The sequence below is a fragment of the Brienomyrus brachyistius genome, chromosome 6, assembly GCF_023856365.1.
Source record: "Brienomyrus brachyistius isolate T26 chromosome 6, BBRACH_0.4, whole genome shotgun sequence".
Lineage (NCBI taxonomy): Eukaryota > Metazoa > Chordata > Actinopteri > Osteoglossiformes > Mormyridae > Brienomyrus > Brienomyrus brachyistius.
The window spans coordinates 2,698,115-2,721,439 of record NC_064538.1 but is presented as its reverse complement, the minus strand read 5'-3'; the positions used below and the strand labels follow the sequence as shown (position 1 = coordinate 2,721,439).

Genomic DNA, 23,325 nt, shown 5'->3' with positions numbered 1-23,325 from the left:
CTCGAGAAAGATAACTGACAAAAAAAATGGGGCTGATGGGGGATCTGTTGTCAACACGATTTTAAGTTCACGAGAAGAATTTTAAGTGTTTCTAATAATCTCTCAGGTTTTCCTATTGTCTTACCGGGTGAGGTTTGATTTAATAGCATTTCTCATTTGAATGTGCAGACGCTTTCATAATGTCGGCCGATTATCACATTTCCCATTTTCAGGTCGGATCCTAATGCAAAGGAAATTACATTATCAGACGGGTGATGTGTGAGTGTACTCAGATTTAAATGTATTTTGCTCCCCACACTATAGTCCAGATAAAAGTAATACACGTCTGCTCTTAAAAAAAAAGAAAGAAAAAAACGAGTCCCAAACATGAAGGCTTATGGTCCAAACCTTTTTTCATGGGTGCAATTTGACACGTATCCAAAATTAGCCAGCGAGATCTCATTTTGGGAATCTGTTTATAGTAATGAGACTCTGTCGTTGCAGAAAAATGGTCAAACCCCAGTGGCAAGAAATTTTAACAATAGGGAGGAGCTGCAGGCCCATCGGCGTGTTCCCTGCAGTGTTCAAAGGATAATAATGCAGAGATGTGCTGTGTGTGTCATGAGTAATGCTTGACCCATGCATGTAATTAAAGTATGATTCTGCCAGTATAAAGAACGTATACAAGCTCGCCGGGTTTTTACAAAAGCTCTGTGGTAAGGCCTACCGCTCATAACACTCTTACCCGCACAGGGGAGGTGAACGCTTCAAAAGTGCATTAATCGTGTGCGTGCTCTTTGAGCTTCCACCAATTTTAGACCAAGTGCGTCTTCCCATATTAAACCTTAAAGGAATTACAGTTATTAAAAGTTAAAGAAGCATTTTTTTTTTTTAGTTTTGCTGAATCAGGGTATTGTACTGAAGCCCGTCCCCTTATTCCCCTGCGTTGCAGGTTCCTGTCCTCAGCGAATGGCGCCATAAGGACGCATGATTGTGTGAGTGGTGTAACTGTTCATGTCCATGTTATTTAAGTAAGTATATCTGAAAGTGAGTAGAAACTGCAATGAATTGCACTTCAATTAAGCCGTTTATTTTTTTTTATTCACAAGCGTCCTGTGTGTCGCCATATGTCCTGCCAAACTAACATTTCCTTCGGCGTAGCCTATATCAGTCAAGAATGACAACAACTTAGATTTATTATCATCAGATCTATACATATATCAAGCCTAAGTGGTTAATCATGTTCACTTAGGGATCTTTTCTATCTTTTTAAATCTAAAACAAGTCTACGAAGATAAGGCCCATTGTTCAGAGTAATGAGAACAATTAAAACGGCAAAGACAATTAAGGCCCGCCTGAGTACTGCAGCTATGCAGTTACTGGCATTATAAGGGCTTGATTTATTGCTGCTGCCCGTCCCGTGGGAGTTTGTAAGAGGCTGCTACGGCGGACGCCCCAAATCTGCCGAGGGTGGAGGGGGGTGCGGACACAAATGCAATAATAGAGACTCGACTTAGAAGGTTTCGTCATGTCAGTGAGTCCATTGCACGGCATGCGGGCAAAATCAACGAATTTCTCATTTCTCTCATTCAGATTTCAAGCGGTTATTAAACTGCATTTACCTATCTCGTTGTTATTTGTCTCCATCGCATTTATTTGGGGTGCCATAGATTATGATTTGGAGTTCTCCCAAATCACAGTACGCATTTTCTCCCTCGGCCCATATTCTGCAGTTATGTCAATAACTTATTGTCTCGAAACGTCCGGTGAGTATCACTGTGTGCCTGCGCGTGCATGCATGTGTCCTATCCTACGTTGTACTTGGGGTTCTGCTGACAGTAGATTTCGAAAGAGCGGGTTTTCTTTAATATTTATGACGACTCCTTGATTATGCATTCATATATTCTTAAAAAGCCCTTCAATTTGCTTTTTATTCGGCTGCGATTCAGGAAAGTACCCCCAGGCAGAGCTGTGTATGCTGAGGAAAATGTGTATATCTCTGACGCTGTTTGTTTTTCTGTCTATAGCAGCAGTTATGCGATTGTTCCTTTTTTGTTCTCTTTTCATCGGCAAAGTTTAGACGTGTGCCAAGGAAATCAAGCCATATAAAGCATGACATCCCATAAGAGCCTTTCTGAACACTGTATTTATCATTGCGCACACACTGTCCGTGATGGTAATACATGCTTTATTTTCTTGCAATACTTAAATTTTCCTCTTTTGTTCACTGTCCAGAAACGCTCGCCGTCCGCAACTGCCCGCCCCCCTCGAGTGGCACACCCCCCCTCAGGTACACCCAGGACGCGCGTTGACATCAGCGCACAACGGGGACGCGCATCGGAGTTGAGCACCAGTGGTTGGTTCCTATGATAAATTAGTTAATACTGCGCGATCAGTAACCAGATCACCGGGACCCTCTGCTTTATCGCTCTGTAGATCTGGAACTAAAGTCCCTTCCAGTTTGGCAACTGACGACAACGATACCAGACCAGGCAACACGGGTAAGCTGATTTCCCTTAGGTCCTTTAAAATGTCATTGCAATGCGGACGCTTCTAAAAACAAATAAAAGTCGGTTCAGTCCTTGGTTACGCCGTTACATCACAACTTCCCAGGTCCAGGTTATCTAACTCATCATCCTATTTTTCGTAGTTATATGAAATAAGATCGAATGACTCAAAGAATGCAAGTAGGTAAATGACATTACCTTTATAAACAGCCGTAACAGGTAGCTGTGATAACTGCATGCTAATATTTCGCCAATGACAGTTGTTTTCATGTTGTTTATTGTTTCTTTACCATGTCTTTATAGTACATGTGGTATTTTGTTCATTTAAAAATGTGTTTTTCACGCAGCCGAAGTATACGATCTTTTGTAAGATTTGCCTATAGTTGTACTGCTTGACGGGAAACCAGGGACGCACCAGTCGCGGCGCCCAGTTACCGCTGTGGTCCCCCTCTTTACTGTAAGGACCCAGTGCAGGAATCTCCATTGACTATAAAAAAGAGGATGTAGTTTTATTGGTCATATGACAACCCAAGCAACATGTCTCATGCAGACAGCGTATTTGGCTAATGTAGACGTAAGATGATGGCGATTTGAGTTATATTAGCGCGGCCAATATAATTAAGATAAGATGAATGAATAAAGTAATAAACACTAAGAGAAACGGCAATAGTCGAATCTCCGAATATGTCTGACATTGTTGCTGCACATACGTTGGGATCCCACTTAAATTTCGTCTTTGATATGTCGCGATTGTTCATAATGTTCATAGACTTGTATGATCTGAGTCATGTTCATTATTGTGTATTAGAAGTACATGCTAGTTAACATCTAGGGCGTTTATGGGACGTTTGCACTTGTTTTCGGTCTCTTGCTGGTTCGATTACAAATAATTGTTGTACCGTTTAGTAGGATTGCGATGTCATATATTATCTATACTCACTATTACATATTAATAGTATGAGATTATGATAGGAATGTTTTGTGGAAAATGGTGGGTTAGAAGAAACTATTTTGTTTTAATGTTTTACTGTTAACTGAAATTTAAACAAGAGATGGATTTCGTATGGAATTCCATTTTTTTTCGTCGTAAAATGAGAATCATCTATACACAAAACGTTGATGACACTGATCTGTCACCCTGACGTGCTGTTAGGTAACTCGATTTACAACAAATTTCCTTGACAGGATGCATTTATGCTACAGCAACCTTAATTATTGGGAACGATCCTGTGTGTAAATAGCGCGCCAGAGAATGATTTATTTCTCTCCAGTGCACAGGGCAATGCACCTAATCATGTTCTCCATGTATCAGATTGATTATAGTAGCTATAACAAACAATCATGAATTTAATTAATAAAATTTATTAATTTACGTATCAGCAAATAATCGCACATATGCTAACCAAAAGTGTAAATTTGGGGTAGTTAAAAAGTAATAAATGCCCCCATAATTGTTCCCATCGTAAAATTCGTTAAGATGGTTTATTTCAACAATAGCAATTATTTGTGTTCTGGCACTAATATCCCACGTATCTCATACGTTCCTGCTACTGGTATTACAGAGTACCTAACATTATTTTTAAATCAATATAAATGTTCCTTTCTTTGCAAAATATATTCATCATGTTAATGTGCGTATCATGTTAACAAGGAAGAAAACCTTTTGTAATTCAAATTTCTGCTTAATTTAGACGGAGCTCGCTCGAGGGGAGACAGTTTTCTGTGGATACGCAGTAAGAGATCACACAATTAAAAGTGAATATAAAAGAGGCAATTTTTGTCGGCTTTTCATTACCGGTCATGTGTTGATTCAGTGTGAAACAGATTTTTTGTGTTGCATGGTGGGAGTTTCAGTGAAGATGTCAGCAGCCATGTGTGGTAATCCCAAAGCAGCTCAGCTGGAAAGGTTAATAATTCACTATTTTTACATGGTTACATCACCTGTGATCATGGATGTGTGCTTATAGATGGATGGATGGATGGATGGATGGATGGATGGTCTGTAATGGCCACACAGGAGCTCATTGCGTTGCACTGTGGGTTCACTATGATTAGACGTCTCGCTCATGTTTGTTTTCCCCAGTTATCTTCTGCAGTGCAAAACCACGCAGTTAGGCTATTTGTCATCTCCGAAACTGCCTGTAGGAAGGGCAGCGGGTGTTGCTGGCCATCCGGTCTCTTGCCTTTCAGTCCCAATGTGCTTAGGATCCTTGTGTGTTTGCCTTGTGACACGGGCAGTCTCACCCCTCTGTTTCTATTGGTTTTCTGTTCCCTAGTGATTGTTATTAGTTATCTTGTTTCCCAGTTTGGTTTCCCCCTCTTGTGACTTGTTTGATTTTAGGTGTTTTGCAGTGTATTCAGCCCTCTGCGTTATGTCTCGTAGTTTCTAGTTTTGCTGTATGTTAAGGTTCCTTTGTTTCATGCTTGTTTAAGTGTAATCTGCCCCACCTGTTCCTTGTTGTCCCGAGTCCTTTTTGATTTGTTAATTTGATTATACTTTGCACCTGTTCCTTGTTTGCCCCGGTGGTCCTGTTTATTTAAGTGCCTGTCTGTGTTCTGTTCATTTGTCAGTCATTGTGCAATTTTCCTGCCTGTTCCCGCTTTGTTCCCTGACCTTGGTTCCTTGTGGTTAGTTCTGTTTCCCTGTTTGTTTTATCATTCGTTTCTTAGGTTGTTCTGTTATTTTTTTTCCTATTTTGATCCCTCACAGTCCTTTATTTTGTACGTTCCCTGTTGTATTCCATTTTGTTAATAAACTTTGTTTTGTAGTCGCAAGTGAGTTGTCACGCTTCCTGCCTGCGCCATGCCCTGCATCCGCAACGCCAACGTATTTGGGAGGATAAGCATAGACGCATGCTAGGGTGATGACCTCAGCGATGCTAACATAGCATAATGGGCCAACAACTTGTTTATCACCTAACAAGTACCAAAAGAGAGACATCCTGCGTCAACCTGGGTCAACAAGGCTGGGGATTGTGTTTCACTACTTTAACCAATCACAGTCTTCATCATACTGGTCCATTGTTTTCCTCGTTTTCAAAATCAAGGCTTCTAGCCATCCAGTCCCCTGCTCTGGAATGTTGTGTGGCTCAACAAGCTAATCCTCTCTGTTTGTGATTGAAAGATTGCTGCTTCAAGCCCTGTTGTTGTCATCACCGTGACATGAAGACACGCTCTTACATTGTTCCGTACAGATTTTGCAGGTAAGAATATTCCTGTTTTATTAATGACGTGTCCCTTAACAAAAGGCATACATAATAAAACAGGTACTTCACAAATCTGTGCGCCTTGCTGCGTGACAGAAAACACTAGTTTTACTGTTTAGTGCAGTGATGTCATACGATGAAGACTGATTGGTTAAAGTGAAATGCAAGCCCCTCCCTTGTTGACCCAGGGACACATCGAACTCGGCAAAATCAGACACTGCAGTTGCAACCAGCTCGTTTAGTGAACTAGCCATATGGACGGGTAAGAATGAATACTACGTAAGGCAGAGAAGATGACGCCTTCAGTAATTCAACACAACACCCAATTCAGGCAAAGCGTGTTGGCATAGACACTGTTGTGTGGCAGAGTGGATGGAGTGGGGAGAGCTGAGTATTAAAACAGGAAAATTGATGTTGGGATTTGGGAAGGGCGGCAAATTGAATTGGGGAACCAGTCTGGGCCTCTGGTCTTGCAACGGAAGACAAAACAGAAGTTTAATTTATATTAGTGATTATGGCAGGTGGCTGAGGGACTGAATGAACTTTTGCTCCTGCCCAGCAAGCCCATGATCTTGGTGAATCCTCTGTCCTTAGTTACACGCTTCTTACTTCAGTACAATGTGTGTGGTTCTGGTGTAGTTTTTACGGCATATTTATTCTCCATAATCAGCGAATTTTGTGATATTTGTGTCCGTCCCGTTTATTTGGTCTAAAGCTGTTCCAACCCATCCCATCTTCCCCTAACCCCTTTCTGAGCAGAGGGTGGCCTGGTACCTGAGGTGTTTTCCGGGGAACGTCAAGTGGCTCCCTGGGTAAGATGCCGGTCCATCACAGGGCATTTAAGGGCTTTTGTTCTGACGAGAAGGAATGTTGGCAGAAGGGATTGTCGACAGTTTAAATGTGGTCCAGAAGACTACAATGTTTGTGCAGAGTGACTACAAATATGAAAACAGCATTATATATATATATATTGCTGCGGGACACTGTTATGACTTGTGAATGAAGAAAGCTTTAGAAAGAGCGGACTGATGCTGCCCAATGAGGCCTTAGGTCCGACTGGTGTAGGGTGAGGCTCCCTGTCTCACCAGTCTAGTCAAGGATGGATGGGTGGATTATTGATCCCACACCGGAAAAATTTACTTGTTTCGACGGCCAATTGAAATAATAGTGATAGAAAACAAAAAACTATTACAATAGAAATAATTATGTTGTTATTGTCTCTCTGATGATGAAGGGGACCCCCCTGCACCTCAAAATCTCAGAGTGGATTGTTAATAAAGTGAGCATGACTGCTCTGCATCCCTCAGCAATTAATTATAACAGGGGGAAGACAGAGTGGGTCCGCGTTCTCCCCCCCCGCCCTCCGCAGAGGAGTGACGCACGCCGATAAGCCATACCTGCCTTCTGTCAGACCTGCTATTTCACTTCATCCGCAGCTCCTGCATGTTCCTCCAGAAACTCCGTAATAGAACCGCGGCTCTCCTAGGAGCATGAGAAGCAGCCAAATGGCAGGGGGATCCGCGAAAATGGCAGACGGAACCAAACATGGCTGTGAAATCAGGAATGTTTTCATTAACAGCCTCAGTGCTTGTGTTCATGAAGCGTTTGAACGTAACTCCAAATTGGCGACGTTCAAGTAATAATCAGAAATCATCCATTTCAGTCTTTATTCATATAAACACCTTCACTTCGCAAATATCCTTTTTCCAGAAGATACGATAATTTCGATAGTTTTTTTTGCCACTTTAAGAATAAGCGAATAGGTGCCCACACAGTTCAAAGTATTGAAAGATCAAGTAATAAAATTAGTACTTAGTGCCATAATTGCCTTTGCGAGTCTAATCTGTTTATTTTCTTCTTATGTTTTGATATCTGACCTGCACAGATGAGACTGCCGGTCTGCCTCACACACGCTACTCGGGGTCTGACGTTATAACTGACTGCCTGATTTCATTATTCCTCCTAGACGTGCGTGTTTGCTGTGGACTCGCAGAATGCTATTTTTATTTGCATATTTGAAGATTATTCCTTTTATGTGCCAGTTAACCTGCTAATCCCTGCTATACCATTTATCGTATTAAGGGGTGACGGGGATGCGTTCTAATCCGTACTGGTGCCATGCTGTGATTTTTGCCTACTTTTTGCTACAGTTGAAAGCATTTTGTACAGTTATTATCCTTAGACACTCAAAGATGCGGAGCTCGGTGTTTTTTTGCTGATGCATATCTTCAAAGCTTTAGTCGTGGTTACACCGAGTCCTTAATTCGATTCTGCGATTTGAAAGCATGTCGGCTGCGCTGAGATGCAAAGCTTGCTCCGTGAATTAGACACACCCGTCTCATTTGTGTCTCTGATTCGCTGGGTGTGAAATCTCCTTCTGCTGAGCTTACTGAAGCCTCGGTGCGAGGCGCCCTAATCGTAAACACTGCCCACCTGTACGTCTCCACCATGCCAGTCACAGCACGGCGTGTCATCTTCCTTGGTTTGCTTATTTCTTGTCCTGGGCCCCCCCAGCCAGGGTGCCAGCGAGGCCGCACGCCCAGAGTGAGCAAATGCACCGGTTGCTATTAGCGTTTTCTAGACCAGATGGTTCCTTGTAGCCTGGGCCCAGCAGGCGGCCCAACAAATTCGCCGCAGTGAATAACGGCCGTGGTGCTCGTGTGTCCTGCTCTCTTCACCTGTCCCGTCCGGGGACGGGTGGGCAACCGGCCGGCCCACAGGGTCTCCTGAAGTAATCAGAAAATAAGTAATAAAAAAAACACTTTACCAGAATAGATTTGTGTAAGATTTGCTTCCACTGGGATGGCAAAACGCAATTACACTGGGATTGAAGCAGAGAGTGCAGATATCGTGTGGGGGGGGGGGAGGGTGGGCTTTACGACACCGAGGTGTGAAAATTAAAGAAAAGCAGGGGCGAAACAAGCAGGGAGAATGAGAGGCAAGTTGGGCCCGAGGAAGTTTAATAAAGTCTGAGCTGCCTGAATAAGTGGTCAGTAGGATGACAAGAGAGAACACAAGTACTGTATAGTGCAGGTTGTACAGTAGGTGAAAGAGGAAGGACATACAGAAGGTAATAGGATCTATACCCATTCTTGGAAAATAATGTCAGCAAAGGTTAAATCACAGATCAATGATACACAACCATAAAATGTAAATAAGAGTCTCCTAATTCTGGCCGACACTGATTACGAGGTTGTCAGACGGTGTGACTTCTGACAGCGGGACCCTGCAAAGGGAGTTGATGCAGATTCCTTTAGTTTTTTTAGCACCATAACATCTCCCTGACCAAACCGCAGAAATGGGAGTGTTGCCATTCTGCTGCACACAGTTCCCTGTAGAGAAAACGTCTTGCACTAGCAATCCCCCTGTGACAGGATGTCAGCAATTTAAGTGCGATCACGGCCGTATTCGGGAACCGCATTGTAATTAATTATTTTAGTTAATTTATTTCATCCTCAGGGGACTTGTCAGTTTAATGTAGGAGTCTAATTGCAGCCTTTTCTTTGAGCCGTGCTTGAAGAAGACCTTGAGAAAATCGTCTTTGTCAGGTGTGCCCTGTCTCATTGCCAAGTCCAACTGCAAACTGTTCACTCTCTCATAGCTCTCGGGGTCCTTGGCTCCACTTGCCCTGTTCGCTGAGCTGTCCATCTAAGTGCCTGAGCCAGGGCGTCGCACACCTTCTTCGGGGATACCAGATGCCCCCCCCCCCCCCGCCCTCAAGGTCCAAAGCCTCTTTGCTGGCCAATCTGTGCCCTGTGTGATGGGCACGTCCCGCAGAGAACTGCAGGAGGACTCCTGGGCGGATTGTCTGATTCCAAAGACTGTTTCATTATTGCTGTCATCCCTCATCACCTCAGATGTGGCCACTCATTAGAGAGCCACGACAGAGATATTACTCATGCTGAAGGTAACCTACCTGGCTGTGAACGCCATTTCCTGGTGCTGCATCATAAGTGAACATCAGCTGCTTGCGGTTCCTTTCACTTATATATAATTAACCCCAGAAAAGAGAATATTTGCAGCAGCCTCTGAGATTCATTCTTAAAATTAGTAAACAGGTAAATGACCCCACCCGTGTTTGTGAGAGAAAATCAGTTAGAAAGTAATTAGGAAGCAGAAATATACAATGTCCTCAATCTTCAAGAATGTTATTGTTTTTTGTTATTGTAACGTGGTCAGAATCATTTTCAAGCTGTTTAATTTAATCCTCATAACGGCCATTGAGCTCTGTTGCTATGTGAAATATTCCAGTCATGATCATTAATGGAAATTAGAGAAGATGGGAAAGATATTAGGAAAAGCTAAATTATATTAATATGTTTCCACAGTCATCATTCAATACTAGAAGATTTAGACCCTGTTATCTGTATTTTTTCTTCACAACCAGCTATAATTTGCAGAGGACCAACAAGATCATGTGATCTTTGCTGTAATTCGTTAGTAATTCCTGGCTATAATGAAGACTTTCCAAGGCCGTGGCCTTATGAATTCTGCCTACGGGACCCGCATGTCCGACTGCTGTCAGCCTCTCCAGAGATGAATGGCTGCCGGCTGGCAGCTCAGCAGAAAATCCCTTTCGATTTCAAATACTGCCGGTTTCTCGGGGCACAGAAAAGCATCTTCCCAGCGAAACCTCGTGTGTCAAAGTGAGACAGTATTACAACAAACCGAGACGACTGTGATACGGCGGAAAACATGTCAAAATAGTTAGTTCATTACAATAAATAAGCAGCGAACAAGGACACTAGATGCCCCAACATCTATCGATATCCTGAGAAATGACATCTAGGTACAATTTAATTAATTATTTCTGTTTTTTCTCTGCATTACTATATATTCTACACCTGAACCAGCTGACACCAAAGCATTACCAGAACCTTCCACGCCTGTTTTTAATCTACTCCTAAAATACATTATGCTAATCTGTCATAAGAGTATAGAATATATTTTTATCGATATAGAGTAGAGACCACATCTATTAAATTATCCTGGTAAAGTCAAAGAAGCTTCTGTCTGAGGTCCTGCTGCACCTTGAGCTCCCAATCTGCTGAGATATGCACCACTCTGAGGCTTCATTAAATGCATCTCTTGTCTTCAAATGCATAAGCTGTTTGAAGGATAAAGAGCTTATCGATGTTTTGTGATGACTGTGCAGTCACCAGCAGCCTTCGTCAAAGTGCTTGTATCTGTTGTCTGTCTTTGATTATACAAAGATAGTGTCATGAAGATGCATTATGAGGTGGCCCATATGTTTAAATCACTGTTTCCTAGTCTTTTTCCTCGGGGACCCACAGACCACATGGACCGCAGTCCATGTTTTTGCTAAGGAGCTGAGAGGGAGCAAAAGCATGGACCAACTGTGGGTCCTCGAGGACCGGGTTGGGAAACACCGGTTTAAATAAATGAGACGAACGACTTCTCTAGCTGTTAGCTCATCAAAGCAAGAGGCACCCTGCTGGAATGCGAGTCCCACTCACTCATACCTTTACTATGATGTCTGCAGTTGTCTGTAGCCAACAGCTGTGGTTGGAATCAGGCGAAATATTGACTTTCTTCTGTTGCGTTATAAGACCTGATTTCAAAGCCTGCAGCCTATAGCGTAACAAGGAGTGCGTTTACCCCTCCCAAGCTGACAGAGGCGTTAGGTGCTTAGCAGGAGGCCAATGGTGGCATCATCTGACCATTCGGAACAGGTAGATGATGGAATAGAAGAGAATGATGATACTACACTCATCTGGTCTTTTCCATCTTGCTCTCCCAGAGACACAATGATACATATAGAAGTAAGAGCAAGTTTGGGTGAAATGGCACAGAATTGGTCTGCGTTCCTTGTCCCTGGAACAGTTGGGCTAAGGGCCTTCCTTAAGGGCCCAACGGTGCCCACCAGCCACAGCATTCCAGGCTGTTCCCTTCTGGTGACAAGTGACAAGCACAGAGTCCTCGCTCACAGAGCCACACGCTGCTCCAGCAATTGACTTATTGATATCATACCATAAATTATATTTTAAAAAGAAGCTGTTGTTCCTCTGAAACACCAAGGGGGCGGGGGGTTCTGCGAGTGGGATTCATGGCGGACTTTTGCCTCTTAAGATTCATCAGGCAGAAGTGATTTTCCCTGAGAGCAGCAAGCGGCATGGAGAATTAATCTATAGGTTCTTGTTCCAAATCCCAGCAGTACTTCCACTGAGTGAGGTGCTTAACCTGAAGTGCCCCAGTGAAATGTCCATTAAACAGTTTTAGGTAAGAATGCGAATGCTGTAGTTATACGGAATTCAATTTTGTTCTTCGCAGGCATTCAGTCTGTGTGCGAGAGAGAAACCCCCCAGTGAGACCCTCCATTCATCACTGTCGGCCTGGGGAGGTATCGGAGTGGCCAACACCACCTGCTGAACTCACACTAATGTCTCAAACATTTTAAAAGCAAACTTTAAAACCTGCTATTCCTATTTTAAACATGTGAAAAAATGAATCTTTCCTTTTTCCGTAGTATATGACACATATTCAAGATGCTGAAGCCTAAGGTAGGCTGTTTATACCTGGGTTTCCCAATAGATGGTCAAATGGTAAATGTTTCAAATGTGTCAAATGTTTTGTCGACGCTCCCCAGCCCCCAGCTGAATTTGAAACCTAACAAAGGAGCCCATCCCAGTTAAATGCAGGGCTGAGGACAAGGGACACCAGTTCCGTGTGGTTTTGGACTTTGGGAGGAGACTCACACAAACTCTAATAATCCGCAGCTGAAAGTAGGAATCGAACCCACAACCCTGCAAATTTGATGCTGTCCATCCAATCTGCACATCGCCCCTCTCTGCATGGATGTATATAACCATACATTCATCTACGACAAACCTTTCTCAGCAGTTAGCTGATTGTAAATTTGCTTCACTGGCATTTCTGACATCCACGCAATTTAGGGCTTTTCCTTTTTTAATTGAGTGCTGTGAGTGCAACTTGCTAACTTTTCCCATTTCTGAAAGCAGCGACTTTTTCCCACTCCTGAAGCAGGTTTTTCTCTAACTCTGCACTGCAGGCTGTTACTCATTAGTGTAATTCCCGTGTGTTTTACTTTTTCACAGGTGAGGCTGCTTTGAGACATGCCGTTCTCAGTCTGGGGCCTGAGCTTAGCCGTCATTCTTGCTGCGCTGGCTGTTTCGCACGGCACTCAGCCTGCATCTAGCGCCACCAAGGAGAGCACAGTGCCATCTTCTGGCAACACCAATGCCCTGCAGAACATGAAGACTTGGGTGCAGGAGGAGTGGCTCCGCTCCCGGCACGGTTGGCCCCGCCCCTTCCAGCTGATGGGGCCAATCGCAGACGCCGACGATGATGGGGCGGGTCTGGAGGGCCTGGAGCCTGTAAAGCTGGAGAGAGGCCCCCCGGAGGCACCGGCTGAGACAGAGAGCGGGTTCCTTGGTGCTTGGGGCCCCCAGCACACACTGGACGACCTCCCCCCAGGCAGTGAGGGCTCTGTGAAGGGCTGGCGCCGCCACAGACACCGTGCAGGACACAGAAGGCTGGCAGCTCGCAAGAGCAAGAACCACCATGTAACAGGTGACACGTCCTGACCTCAGGGTCCAGAAATGTACCGATCTTGGATTTGCCCTTTGAACAAGTACACTGTAGTGCTTGTCCCCAGTTCCATCTTGCTCTCCTTTGACACACACACATATTTGCAGGTGAGAGCAATGCTTTGGGTTCAAGCACTGGGTCAGACCATTTTTCAGGCAGCCTGGAGCATTTTAGGGGGGGGGGGGTTGCAGGTCTCACTCAAGGGCTCAGCAGAGATGTAACTATTCTGCCGAGGCTAGGGCTCAAACCAACAACCTTCCGGCACAGAGGCTTAACCCGGTGGGCCACACCACGCTCTGAAATGGCCTTTCACAGAAAACCCTGGTTCTGTGTCTCTTTCACCATTATCCTGTGCCTTTATTCACATCCTACTCCATAACTGGTTAAAAACAACGTCATTCCGGTCAACGCTTCGACACTAATGGAATTACAGTTTCTATGGGATTAGCCTCACACCTCTCATACCTCTTCTCGTCTTCCAGAACGTTCCAGAGAAGTCCTGCTGCCCTTGGAGCTAAAGGAGGTGGGGGGCTTACAGGAGCAGCTTCCTTGGACAGCCCCTTCTGATGCTTCGAAGTCCCCCACAACACCCACTCCGACACCCACCATCGTCAGCTCCAGCATATCTCTGGTAACCACAGTGACGTGCGAGGAGCCCCTGGTGCTGCCCCCAGCCTCTACCAGACCTCAGGTACACCCCTGGAGGGGATTCCAGGGATGATAAGCGGGATTTCCTGCTTAGCTGGGTGACTTAAGCCAAACATTATAACTGTCCAATATTAAGAGATGTAAGACACATTCCGACTGGGCCATCCTGACATTTGGCTTACATTGGTGGTTTATTCTGCAGATGGGCAATGCCACTGATTTAATTTTCGACCCAATGGCAAGTTTTCCCAAGGCTGGTATACCGATGCCAATACTGGGGGGGTGGGGGAGGGGGGTGCTGACGATAGCATTTAGCATACATGTGATCAAATAATAATACATCTCTTGTGTGTTTTATTTATTTGTTTGTTGTTTTGGGTGGGTGTGCATGTTTTTTTGCTGATTATGTGGATGCTGACACACACACACACACACACACGGTTGTGTTCATATCTTTGTGGGGACTCTCCATTCATTTATATGAGGAAAAATTGAATCCCAACATGACGACCTTTACCCCCACCCAGCCATAACCTTAACCAGAAGGCATTTTTAGCTTTTAACACTAGATTTACCGAGTTTTTATTCTCTGCTGAGAGTCCCAAGGTGTTTGTCACCCCTGCTGTGATTTTCGCAGGTCTTCAGCCCCATCCTCCTCCTGCTTTTGTTGTGCAAACACACCCATTACCTGTGAGGCCTGGCGCATTTGCATTTTTTACTCAGAGTAGCTCAAATCCAAGGCAGGCTAAACCTCTGTGTGTGACATGGAAACCTTCACAAAAGTCTGCCATATCTATACCAAATATCCCACACGCTGACTGACCTGCAAATATGAAAGACGCACATTCACAAAATATATGGAAACACAAGTCTGTGTTATTTATAAAACAAATTGAGTGAAAATAGAATGAAAAGTTGCTAATAGAATGAAATGAATAAAATGAAAACATGCTAACACTTCAGTCTCCAATGCATGTTTGTATATAAATGTCATAAGCTGAGTGAAGTCATGGTCCATGGTTTTTGACATGCTCATACACATACAGAATAAAATGTCATTTCATTTTCATTGGCCATCACTGAATTATAACACCAAAAGTGAATTTTGTTTTTGTGTGATCTCTCCAGCTTTGCATGTTTGGCTGTTCATGTAAAAATTGATGTATCCGTGCCTCAGTTCCAGGTTCATCTCTTCGTCATCTTTCTGCCTTTTGTCTCAGTGGTTACTGTCCCACACAGTCTGTCTATCTTTCAAAGTCTGTGTTTGCAGCGTTTGAAAACCCAGTGACCATCATCCCTGTATTTGGCAATGGAGTTCCTTGGCTAGAAGAATCGGAAACAATCTTCTTTTTCCTTTCCACCCTGTAGAAGGTTTGTACAGAACGTAGGCATTCACCGCCACCAAGTCCAGCATGTTGTAAAACACAGCTACTGGCCACTTGCTTGTTGCTGCTCGTACTGAATACATGCGCGCCATTCTAAACACTGACGTGGAGAATTCCTCTCCCTGTGCAGTGTCCTTTGCCAATGGAGGAAGTTCACGGCAAACGTTATTCACCATGCCCAGTAAAGTGAAGCAGTCTGTGTGACAGTGACAGTGAGGTGAAGAAATTGTCCATTGTGACATTTCTCCCGTCATCCAGAAATGACTCCATCAGACTCATGACCACGTTCTCTGCCAGCCTTCACCAAGAACTGTGCTGAAAGTTTCACTCCAGGAGAACACATGAACATAGATGTACAGCTGTTCTCGACCAAGATTCATTGTCCATGCAGTATATTTACATTTACATTTACAGGATTTGGCAGACGCCCTTAGCCAGAGCGACTTACATAAGTGCTTTGAGACTCTGCAATGAATTTCCGATGCTAGCTCAATAAGGACCCCAGCTACGAATACTATCTCTGAGAACGCCATTGAGTAGTGCAGAATTTTTATTTTATTTTATTTTTTTAAAACACACACCAGAAAAAGAGTCGAGTAAGAATATAGAAGTTCTACGTCAGGTATTTCTGAAAAAGAAAAGTTTTGAGTCGTCGCTTGAAGACATTCAAGGATTCAGCTGTTCGGACATCTAGGGGGAGTTCATTCCATCAATTAGGTGCTAGGACAGAGAAGAGCCGAGATGCGTGTCTTCCTTGTGCCTTGAGGGGAGGTGGGACCAGTCGAGCAGTGCTGGAGGATCGGAGAGATCGTGGTGCAGAGCGGGGTGTGATGAGGTCCTTTAGGTAGGATGGTGACAGAGAATTTTTGGCGTTGTATGCGAGCATCAGTGTTTTGAATCTGATGCGTGCAGCTACAGGAAGCCAGTGGAGGGAGCGCAGCAAAGGAGTGGTGTGGGAGAACTTGGGAAGGATGAAAACAAGACGAGCAGCTGCATTCTGAATCAGTTGGAGGGGACGGATGGCGCTCAGTGGTAAACCCGCTAGAAGCGAGTTACAGTAGTCAAGGCGTGAGATGACGAGGGACTGGACGAGTATCTGGGTAGCCTGGGTGGAAAGAAATGGACGTATCCTCCTGATGTTAAAGAGGAGAAACCGACAAGAGCGAGAAAGACTGGTGATATGTGAGGAAAATGACAACCGATCATCTATGGTAACTCCAAGGTTTCTAGCAGAAACCGAAGGACGGATCAGGGAGTTGTCAAAGGAGATCGCAAGGTCCTGGAGGGGGGATGAGTCAGCCGGGATGTAAAGCAACTCAGTTTTACTAGTTTTGAGTTTTAGCTGGTGAGTGGTAATCCAAGATGAGATGTCTGCCAAGCATGTAGAGATCTTAGTGGAGACATGAGTGTCTGAGGGAGGGAAGGAGAGGATGAGTTGAGTGTCATCGGCATAGCAGTGGTAGGAGAAGCCATGTGAGGATATAACTTCGCCAAGAGATTTAGTGTAGAGGGAGAATAGGAGAGGGCCAAGAACCGAGCCCTGAGGGACACCGGTGGAAAGACAACGTGGAGTAGATGTGGATCCATTCCATGTCACTTGGTATATCGCATCCAAGCCGGACAAATTTGGGATCAAGTTCTGGATGGCCACGGATTTGGAGACCAAATACGTCTGCAACGTGTCCCCTAACTTGGGAAAGGACCCCAGTCCCCAGAAAAGGGAGAGGCTGGCAGAGAACATGGTCATGAGTCTGATGGAGCCATTTCTGGATGACGGGAGAAATGTCACAACGGACAATTTCTTCACCTCACTGGCACTGTCACACAGACTGCTTCAGCGCAAAACAACACTACTGAGCACAGGGAATAAAGTTCGGTATGAACTTCCTCCAATTTCAAAGGACACTGCACAGCAAGAGGAATTCTCCGCGTCAGTGCTTAGAAGTGGCAGTGTCTCCTTGACAATTTATGCACCTAAAAAAACAAGATTGTGTGTGTTCTGAGTTCCTTGGACCAAGATGTGGCGATCTGTGAAGGCAGAAAGAGGAAACCCAACACGATAACAGACTATAACCACATGAAGGTATGTGAATGTGTGTATAATTTTACATCAGTGCTACAATGTTTTCTGATATGTACTATACAGGCCTATATAGAAAGAAGGTAGAAAAAAAGCAAATACACTCATGACTCTCTCTCTCTCTGCTGTTATAGTGTGGTGTAAATGTGTTGGACCAAATGGCGCGCATGTATTCCGTAAGAGCAGCAACATGCAGGTGGCCAGTAGCTGTATTTTACAACATGCTGGACCTGGTGGTGGCAAATTCCTACGTTCTGTACAAGGCATGTACAGGGTGGGAAGGCAAAAGAAGATTATTTTTGAGTCATCTAGCCAAGGAACTCCATTGCCAATTTATGCCACAAAAGGCTATGGGGACAGAGGAAGGCTGCTGCTGTGCCAGGACTTGTATGGACAACTCAGTGTCAGGTACAGGAGAACTGCAACAGAAACCGCAGCAGGTTTACCAGTGCAAAGTGTTACAAATTCACTTGCGCCAAATGCAGGGATGATGGTCACTGGGTCTGCAAACACTGCAAAGTTTGAAACACTCAATTTTTTTTATAAATAAAACAGACTTGTGCTTCCATATATTTTGTGAATGTGTGTCTTTCATATTTGCAGGTCAGTCAGCATGTGGGATATTTGGTATAGATATGGCAAACTTTTGTGAAGGTTTCCATGTCACACACAGAGGTTTAGCCTGCCTTGGATTTTAGCTGCTCTGAGTAAAAAAATGCAAATGCGCCAGGCCTCACAGGTAATGGGTGTGTTTGCACAACAAAGGCAGGAGGACAATGGCCCAAGAAACTCTCAGCAGGGATGCTAGTAGGTGTTAGGCCCAGGGAATTTACGCAAATTTGCGTAGATTTGGCAGTTCTAGTGTTAATTGTATTCACCGAACTTTGTGTGGACTTGGAAAGGTGCCATTGGTCTGTTAATTCATCCTTCACACTTTGCTCTGACTGACGGATGAGCAAAGCTTGGCCACCTGGCTACAGATGTTTAGATGTGAAACCTCAAGCATTATTGGCCAGGTGGTTGGTTCCTTGTGCAACTAGGACAAGGAAACAATATATATATATATATATATATATATATATATATATATATATATATATATATATATATATATATAAACATTGCACTATACAGAATGCATAAACACAGAGCATCAGGTGGCACAGTGAGCAGACGTGGCACATGGCGGTAATAATAATGACAACAACAATCATAATAAAGCCTCCTGAGTCCTGCCCTGGTATATGTGTGAGTATCTGCTGCTGATTTCTGTTGTAGAGTCCAAGAGAGAACCAAGGATCTGCGGGGGCTGCTTCGCAGCGCGGGTGGGGCAGCCTGTGTCTGAATGAGCCGTCTAGGGCACACAGAGTCTCACGCAGGGGGTGGGAGGTGTTGCCCAAGATGGCCCGCAATTTGGCCATCATCCTCTTCTCACTCACCACCTCCAGGGGGCACCCTAGCACAGATGCAGCTGTGCCACTCGGCTTGTTCAGTCACGCAGCAATGTTCCTGCCCCAGCAGAGATGGCTGATATCACCAGTGAGTCACAGGACTGCTCTTACACAGTCACTATACAGTAACAGCACTTCTTAGCCATGATTCTGAGGCGATACATCAACACAGATAATGTTTTTGTGGAGCTTAAATCTGAGTGGTTTACTCACAGAGCAGCAGGGCCCAAGTCCCTGCACAAATGCACGCATGTTCAGTGTCCTTGCAGGAGCTGCCCACAGACAGGTTGCGTTAAGCCACCTGTTGTTCCTCCATTTTTACCGTCTGTCTATCAAACCCCCTGCAGGCTGCTTCTTATTAGCTTTTCCCTCACACCTGTTGTGCAAAATTAGCTCACCTTCTGCAGCGAGGTGTTCGTGGGGGGCTTGTTGTGGAGCAGGGGACAGGGACAGGGGACGGAGCAAAGGGGACAGGGGACGGAGCAAAGGGGACAGGGGACGGAGCAAAGGGGACAGGGGTGGAGGGGGTCCCTCCCTCTGACCACCGTCTGGCCAGGAGGCTTCCATTGCCTCTGCGGCTGCATGCGTGTCCTCAGAGCTACGGAGTCTCCGTGCTCAGTGTGATGAGATGACCTACACAAGGATGATGCAGTTTTACATTTTGGATACAATCATGTCTTATTGATAGTTTAGCACAGTGATTCCCAACCTGGTCCCATAGGACCATGTTTTTGCTCCCTCCCAGCTCCCTACCAGACTGATCACATTTTTGCTCCGGACCTGGGAGGGAGCAAAAACATGCACCGTCTGTGGGTTCTTGAGGACCGTATTGCGAAACACTGGTTTAGCATATTGTTTTATGTGTGTGTGTGTGTGTGTGTGTGTGTGTGTGTGTGTGTGTGTGTGGGCGGGCGGGGGCGGGCGGGGGGGGGGGGATGCTTCAGAATTCTCACAGATGGATTAACTGGCAAATGACTTATTTTTAAATCCAAGTGTTGCTTACAGTGTTATAGAGTAACATCAGTGATACTGTGGAAAACTGATTTATGCTGTCAGGCTTAGATGAAGCTGTGGTTTCACTGCTAATTGTAGTTAATGGCATAGCAAATGTACAGTATCAGTCAAAAGTGCTTGAAATCATCATTATCTATGCTTAACAGGAGAAAAGGTCAGCCTTATGGAATTAATGAGTGGATCAGTGATGGTTTGGGCTGTAATGTCATGGCATTCCCTAAGCCAACTATTTATCCTAGATTGGCATCACTGCCAAGGATAACCGAAGCATTCTGGAGGACGATGTTCACCCAGTGGTCCAAACATTGTTCCCTGAAGGTGCTGCCATGTATCAGGATGATAATGCACCAATATGCACAGTAAGACTGGTGACAGAGTGGTTTGATTAACATGAAAGAGAAGCTGAACATTTCCCACGGCCTGCACAGTCACCAGATCTGAATGTTATTGAGTCACTTTGGGAAGTTCTGGAGAAGAATATCAGGAAATGTTTTCTTCCGCTAGCATCACATAGTGACCTGGCCAGTGTTCTGCAAGAGGACTGGCTTACAATCCCTCTGGCCGCTGTGCAGGACCATTGCACTCTCCTTCTTTCTGTCATTCCCAAGATAGATTGATGCTGTACTGGCCACAAAAGGAGCTTCCAGTTTCATTGCCTTACGCCTGAACATCTCTGAACATTTTTGCAGAAAAGTTCGGAGTATACAGTATGCATGCTGATTTTCTGCCGGACCACGTTAACGAAATTTCATGTATATATCAAGCTGTTATCGAAGCAACTGGTGGCAAATTTTGAGCACATTTTTAATTTTCCCGAACACTCCTTTTGCTGCTCCTTATCTGCTGTTTGTGTACGAGTAATATGTTTTGTTTTTTCATTTTCAAGTATTTACGGAAAAATATGTAATGGAAGCCAGAATGAAAAAAAACTCCACTCTCGAGTGCGCTCGGGCTTCGGGATGGTACTATCCAATTTAATATGCTGAAATATATTCCATAATATCTCACTGTATCCTGGACCGGTACTTCATACAGAAGCCATCTCCAGTGCGTGGGGTCTGGAAGACCCAGGCTGAAGTGACGCCGACCCTGGACATGGCTCTCTTTGACTGGACGGACTATGAGGATCTGAGGCCAGCTGACACCTGGAGGTCCTCCAAGAAGAAAGGTGAAGCAGCCTTCCGAAACACCACCTTCCTACCCAGTGTCCCACACACACAAGCACCGGCTGAGCTTGTATCCCAAAACATCCATGCATAATTTAACGTATCAAGAGTAATAATAATAGCATTGTTTCCTCCAGACTGCACGAACGTTCCACATCATCACTGTGCTGCGAGCTGCCCGTAAATGGACTCCAGTAACAGAGCTTCCTCTTGTGCGTGTGTCACGCAGACAGGCAACACAGCAAGAGTCTTGGTGGTGGGAATAAGACCACGGACATGGAGACATGTGATCACCACACGGACTGCGGAAAGGGTCAGTCACCTCCGCCACGAACTCAGAGTGTCTCATTTAGCTAGATGGCTGACGTGTTTCTCCTGAATCGCAGGATTTCATTTATTTACGCCTTCATTTCGTTCCTTATACAGCAGAACGTACAGTACCAGTAAAAAGTCTGGACACGCCTACTTTTAATGCATTTGTCTCTATATTAGCGTTGTTATTCAATTCATAGTAAAAGGCCCAAGGCAATGAAGTAATACATATCGAATATTGCAACGGCCAAATTGTAGATTCTTCAAAAAAGCCCCCTTTTGCTTCGATGACAGCATTGCAGACCCTTGACATTCTTTCAGCCAGTTTCCTGATGTAGCCACATGGAATGCTTCTCCACCAGACCTGAAGGAGTCTCCAAGATCTGGGAACAATATGTCCACCTTGCTCTTAGTCTGCGATCCAAGTCACCCCAAACCAGTTCTACACAGTTTATTTCGGGGGATTGTGCGGGCCAGGCAATCTGTCGTAGCACTCAGATCGTCTCTTTTCTTGTTCAAAAGATCATACTTACTACATGACCCCAAGGTGTGCTTAGTGTCATTGTCTTCTTAACAAACAACTGATTTTCAGTCAGTGTGTCCAGACGTTTGATTGGTATTATGCAGCGGAAATACATGTTATGATAATCAATCTTCTGCCTTATCTACTCGGCACATATGCATGTGGCTAGCGTGACCTGCACCGCGACACGTGATAATAACACGCCAGAGGGAACACGCGGACAGCGTCACAGGCTGCACTGTGGGACCTCATGCTGCGGTTTCTCTCGCCCCGTACCAGGCTCCTGCTGCGACCTCAGGCGACATGTGTGTACACAGCACAACCGCGGGCTTAACAACAAATGCTACGACGACTGCATGTGTGATGAAGGTGGGGGTCCGTTTCCGCTCCTTCCGGGCTCGGGACGCGCACATGACAGCCATCATCAAGCAGCATGATAACATTTTATAACATTGCTAGAAAATCGTTTTTTTTTTTTTCACTGCCAATATTACTGATGTTGGTACAACAATGGAGGTTTATTTAACTTAGTCACCATATGACCTGTCCTATAGTTCACATACCTGGAAACGGGCCCATAGCCAGAAATGGGGGCTGGAAATTTTTGAGGGGGGGGTTCATTCCTGGTATTTTACTACCTGGCTACCTGAAAGAGAACATTTTGGGGCAAAGCAAAGCACCAATATGTCACCAAGGACAAGGTTCTCCTCTTTTGTTCTAGGGTTCCGCTGCTATGCGAAGTTCCACCGGAAACGACGCGTCACACGGAGGAAAGGCCGCTGTGTGGACCCAGAGTCTGTGAACCAGGGGAAGGGGGCATTTATCACCATCTGAGAGCTATGCAGGGGCGGGCTCAGCTGCCATATCGCAGTGCTTCACGCAGGACTGTTAGTGATAGATATGCATGTCTCCCTGGGGGTGAAATGGAAATGTCATGTCTTAAACTGTTTTCAGAATTGTGGCATTGCTGTGCTCTTAGACAAATAGTTTTTTTGTGTAATTTATTTAAATTTTATTTAAAAACAAATCCCAATTTACTTAATTTTCTTGTGTCATTTCTGAGGGGGGGGCTGTTTTCTGCTCTTTCATGGCTTGTTAAATCATCCATAACATCTTCCACACTGTACACAGCTCCCCTTAACCTCTGGCCATTTTGTACATTTTTGTTTTACTTTTGTTGTTGTAAAATATAAAACTTATTTTCAAAAACGTTCTTTACATTAAAATCACTATACTGGGCTTTATGATGACATTTATCATGCTTTATCACAGCTGCTCTGGAATTAAAGTGCGTCAATGCAAGTTTCCAAAACAGTCCTCTGCAGTCTTTTGTACGATTTACGGAACAAAACTGCACACCAGTCAATCACACCTATTTCACGGCCTCTGGAGGCCAAAGCAGCAGCAATATGAGGTGAGAAGGAAATCAAGGAGGGTTTGTAGTGAACCAGGTGCCTGTCCCAGGAATCAGAAGCCAGTCCATCG

At 44.7% G+C, this 23,325-nt stretch overlaps 1 protein-coding gene across 11 annotated transcripts; it reads left to right on the top strand.

Moving 5' to 3' along the window:
• draxinb (dorsal inhibitory axon guidance protein b) lies at positions 1–23,152 on the top strand. Of its 11 annotated transcripts, none has more exons than XM_049017674.1 (15): positions 4–127; positions 213–258; positions 484–695; positions 932–1,010; positions 2,215–2,269; positions 2,416–2,480; positions 11,984–12,053; positions 12,180–12,213; positions 12,769–13,243; positions 13,744–13,952; positions 20,079–20,198; positions 20,875–21,007; positions 21,235–21,318; positions 22,120–22,209; positions 22,562–23,152. In XM_049017674.1, exons 9-15 carry the CDS (start codon positions 12,787–12,789, stop codon positions 22,672–22,674), a joined length of 1,206 nt encoding a protein of 401 aa, XP_048873631.1. In that variant the 5' UTR covers positions 4–127; positions 213–258; positions 484–695; positions 932–1,010; positions 2,215–2,269; positions 2,416–2,480; positions 11,984–12,053; positions 12,180–12,213; positions 12,769–12,786; the 3' UTR covers positions 22,675–23,152. The 11 variants fall into 11 exon arrangements, with proteins under 11 accessions (XP_048873640.1, XP_048873639.1, XP_048873631.1 ...); XM_049017681.1 differs by having other exon boundaries at positions 2,215–2,335; XM_049017680.1 differs by lacking the exons at positions 11,984–12,053; positions 12,180–12,213 and having other exon boundaries at positions 484–591; positions 932–974.
• Positions 23,153–23,325: the final 173 nt, after the last annotated feature.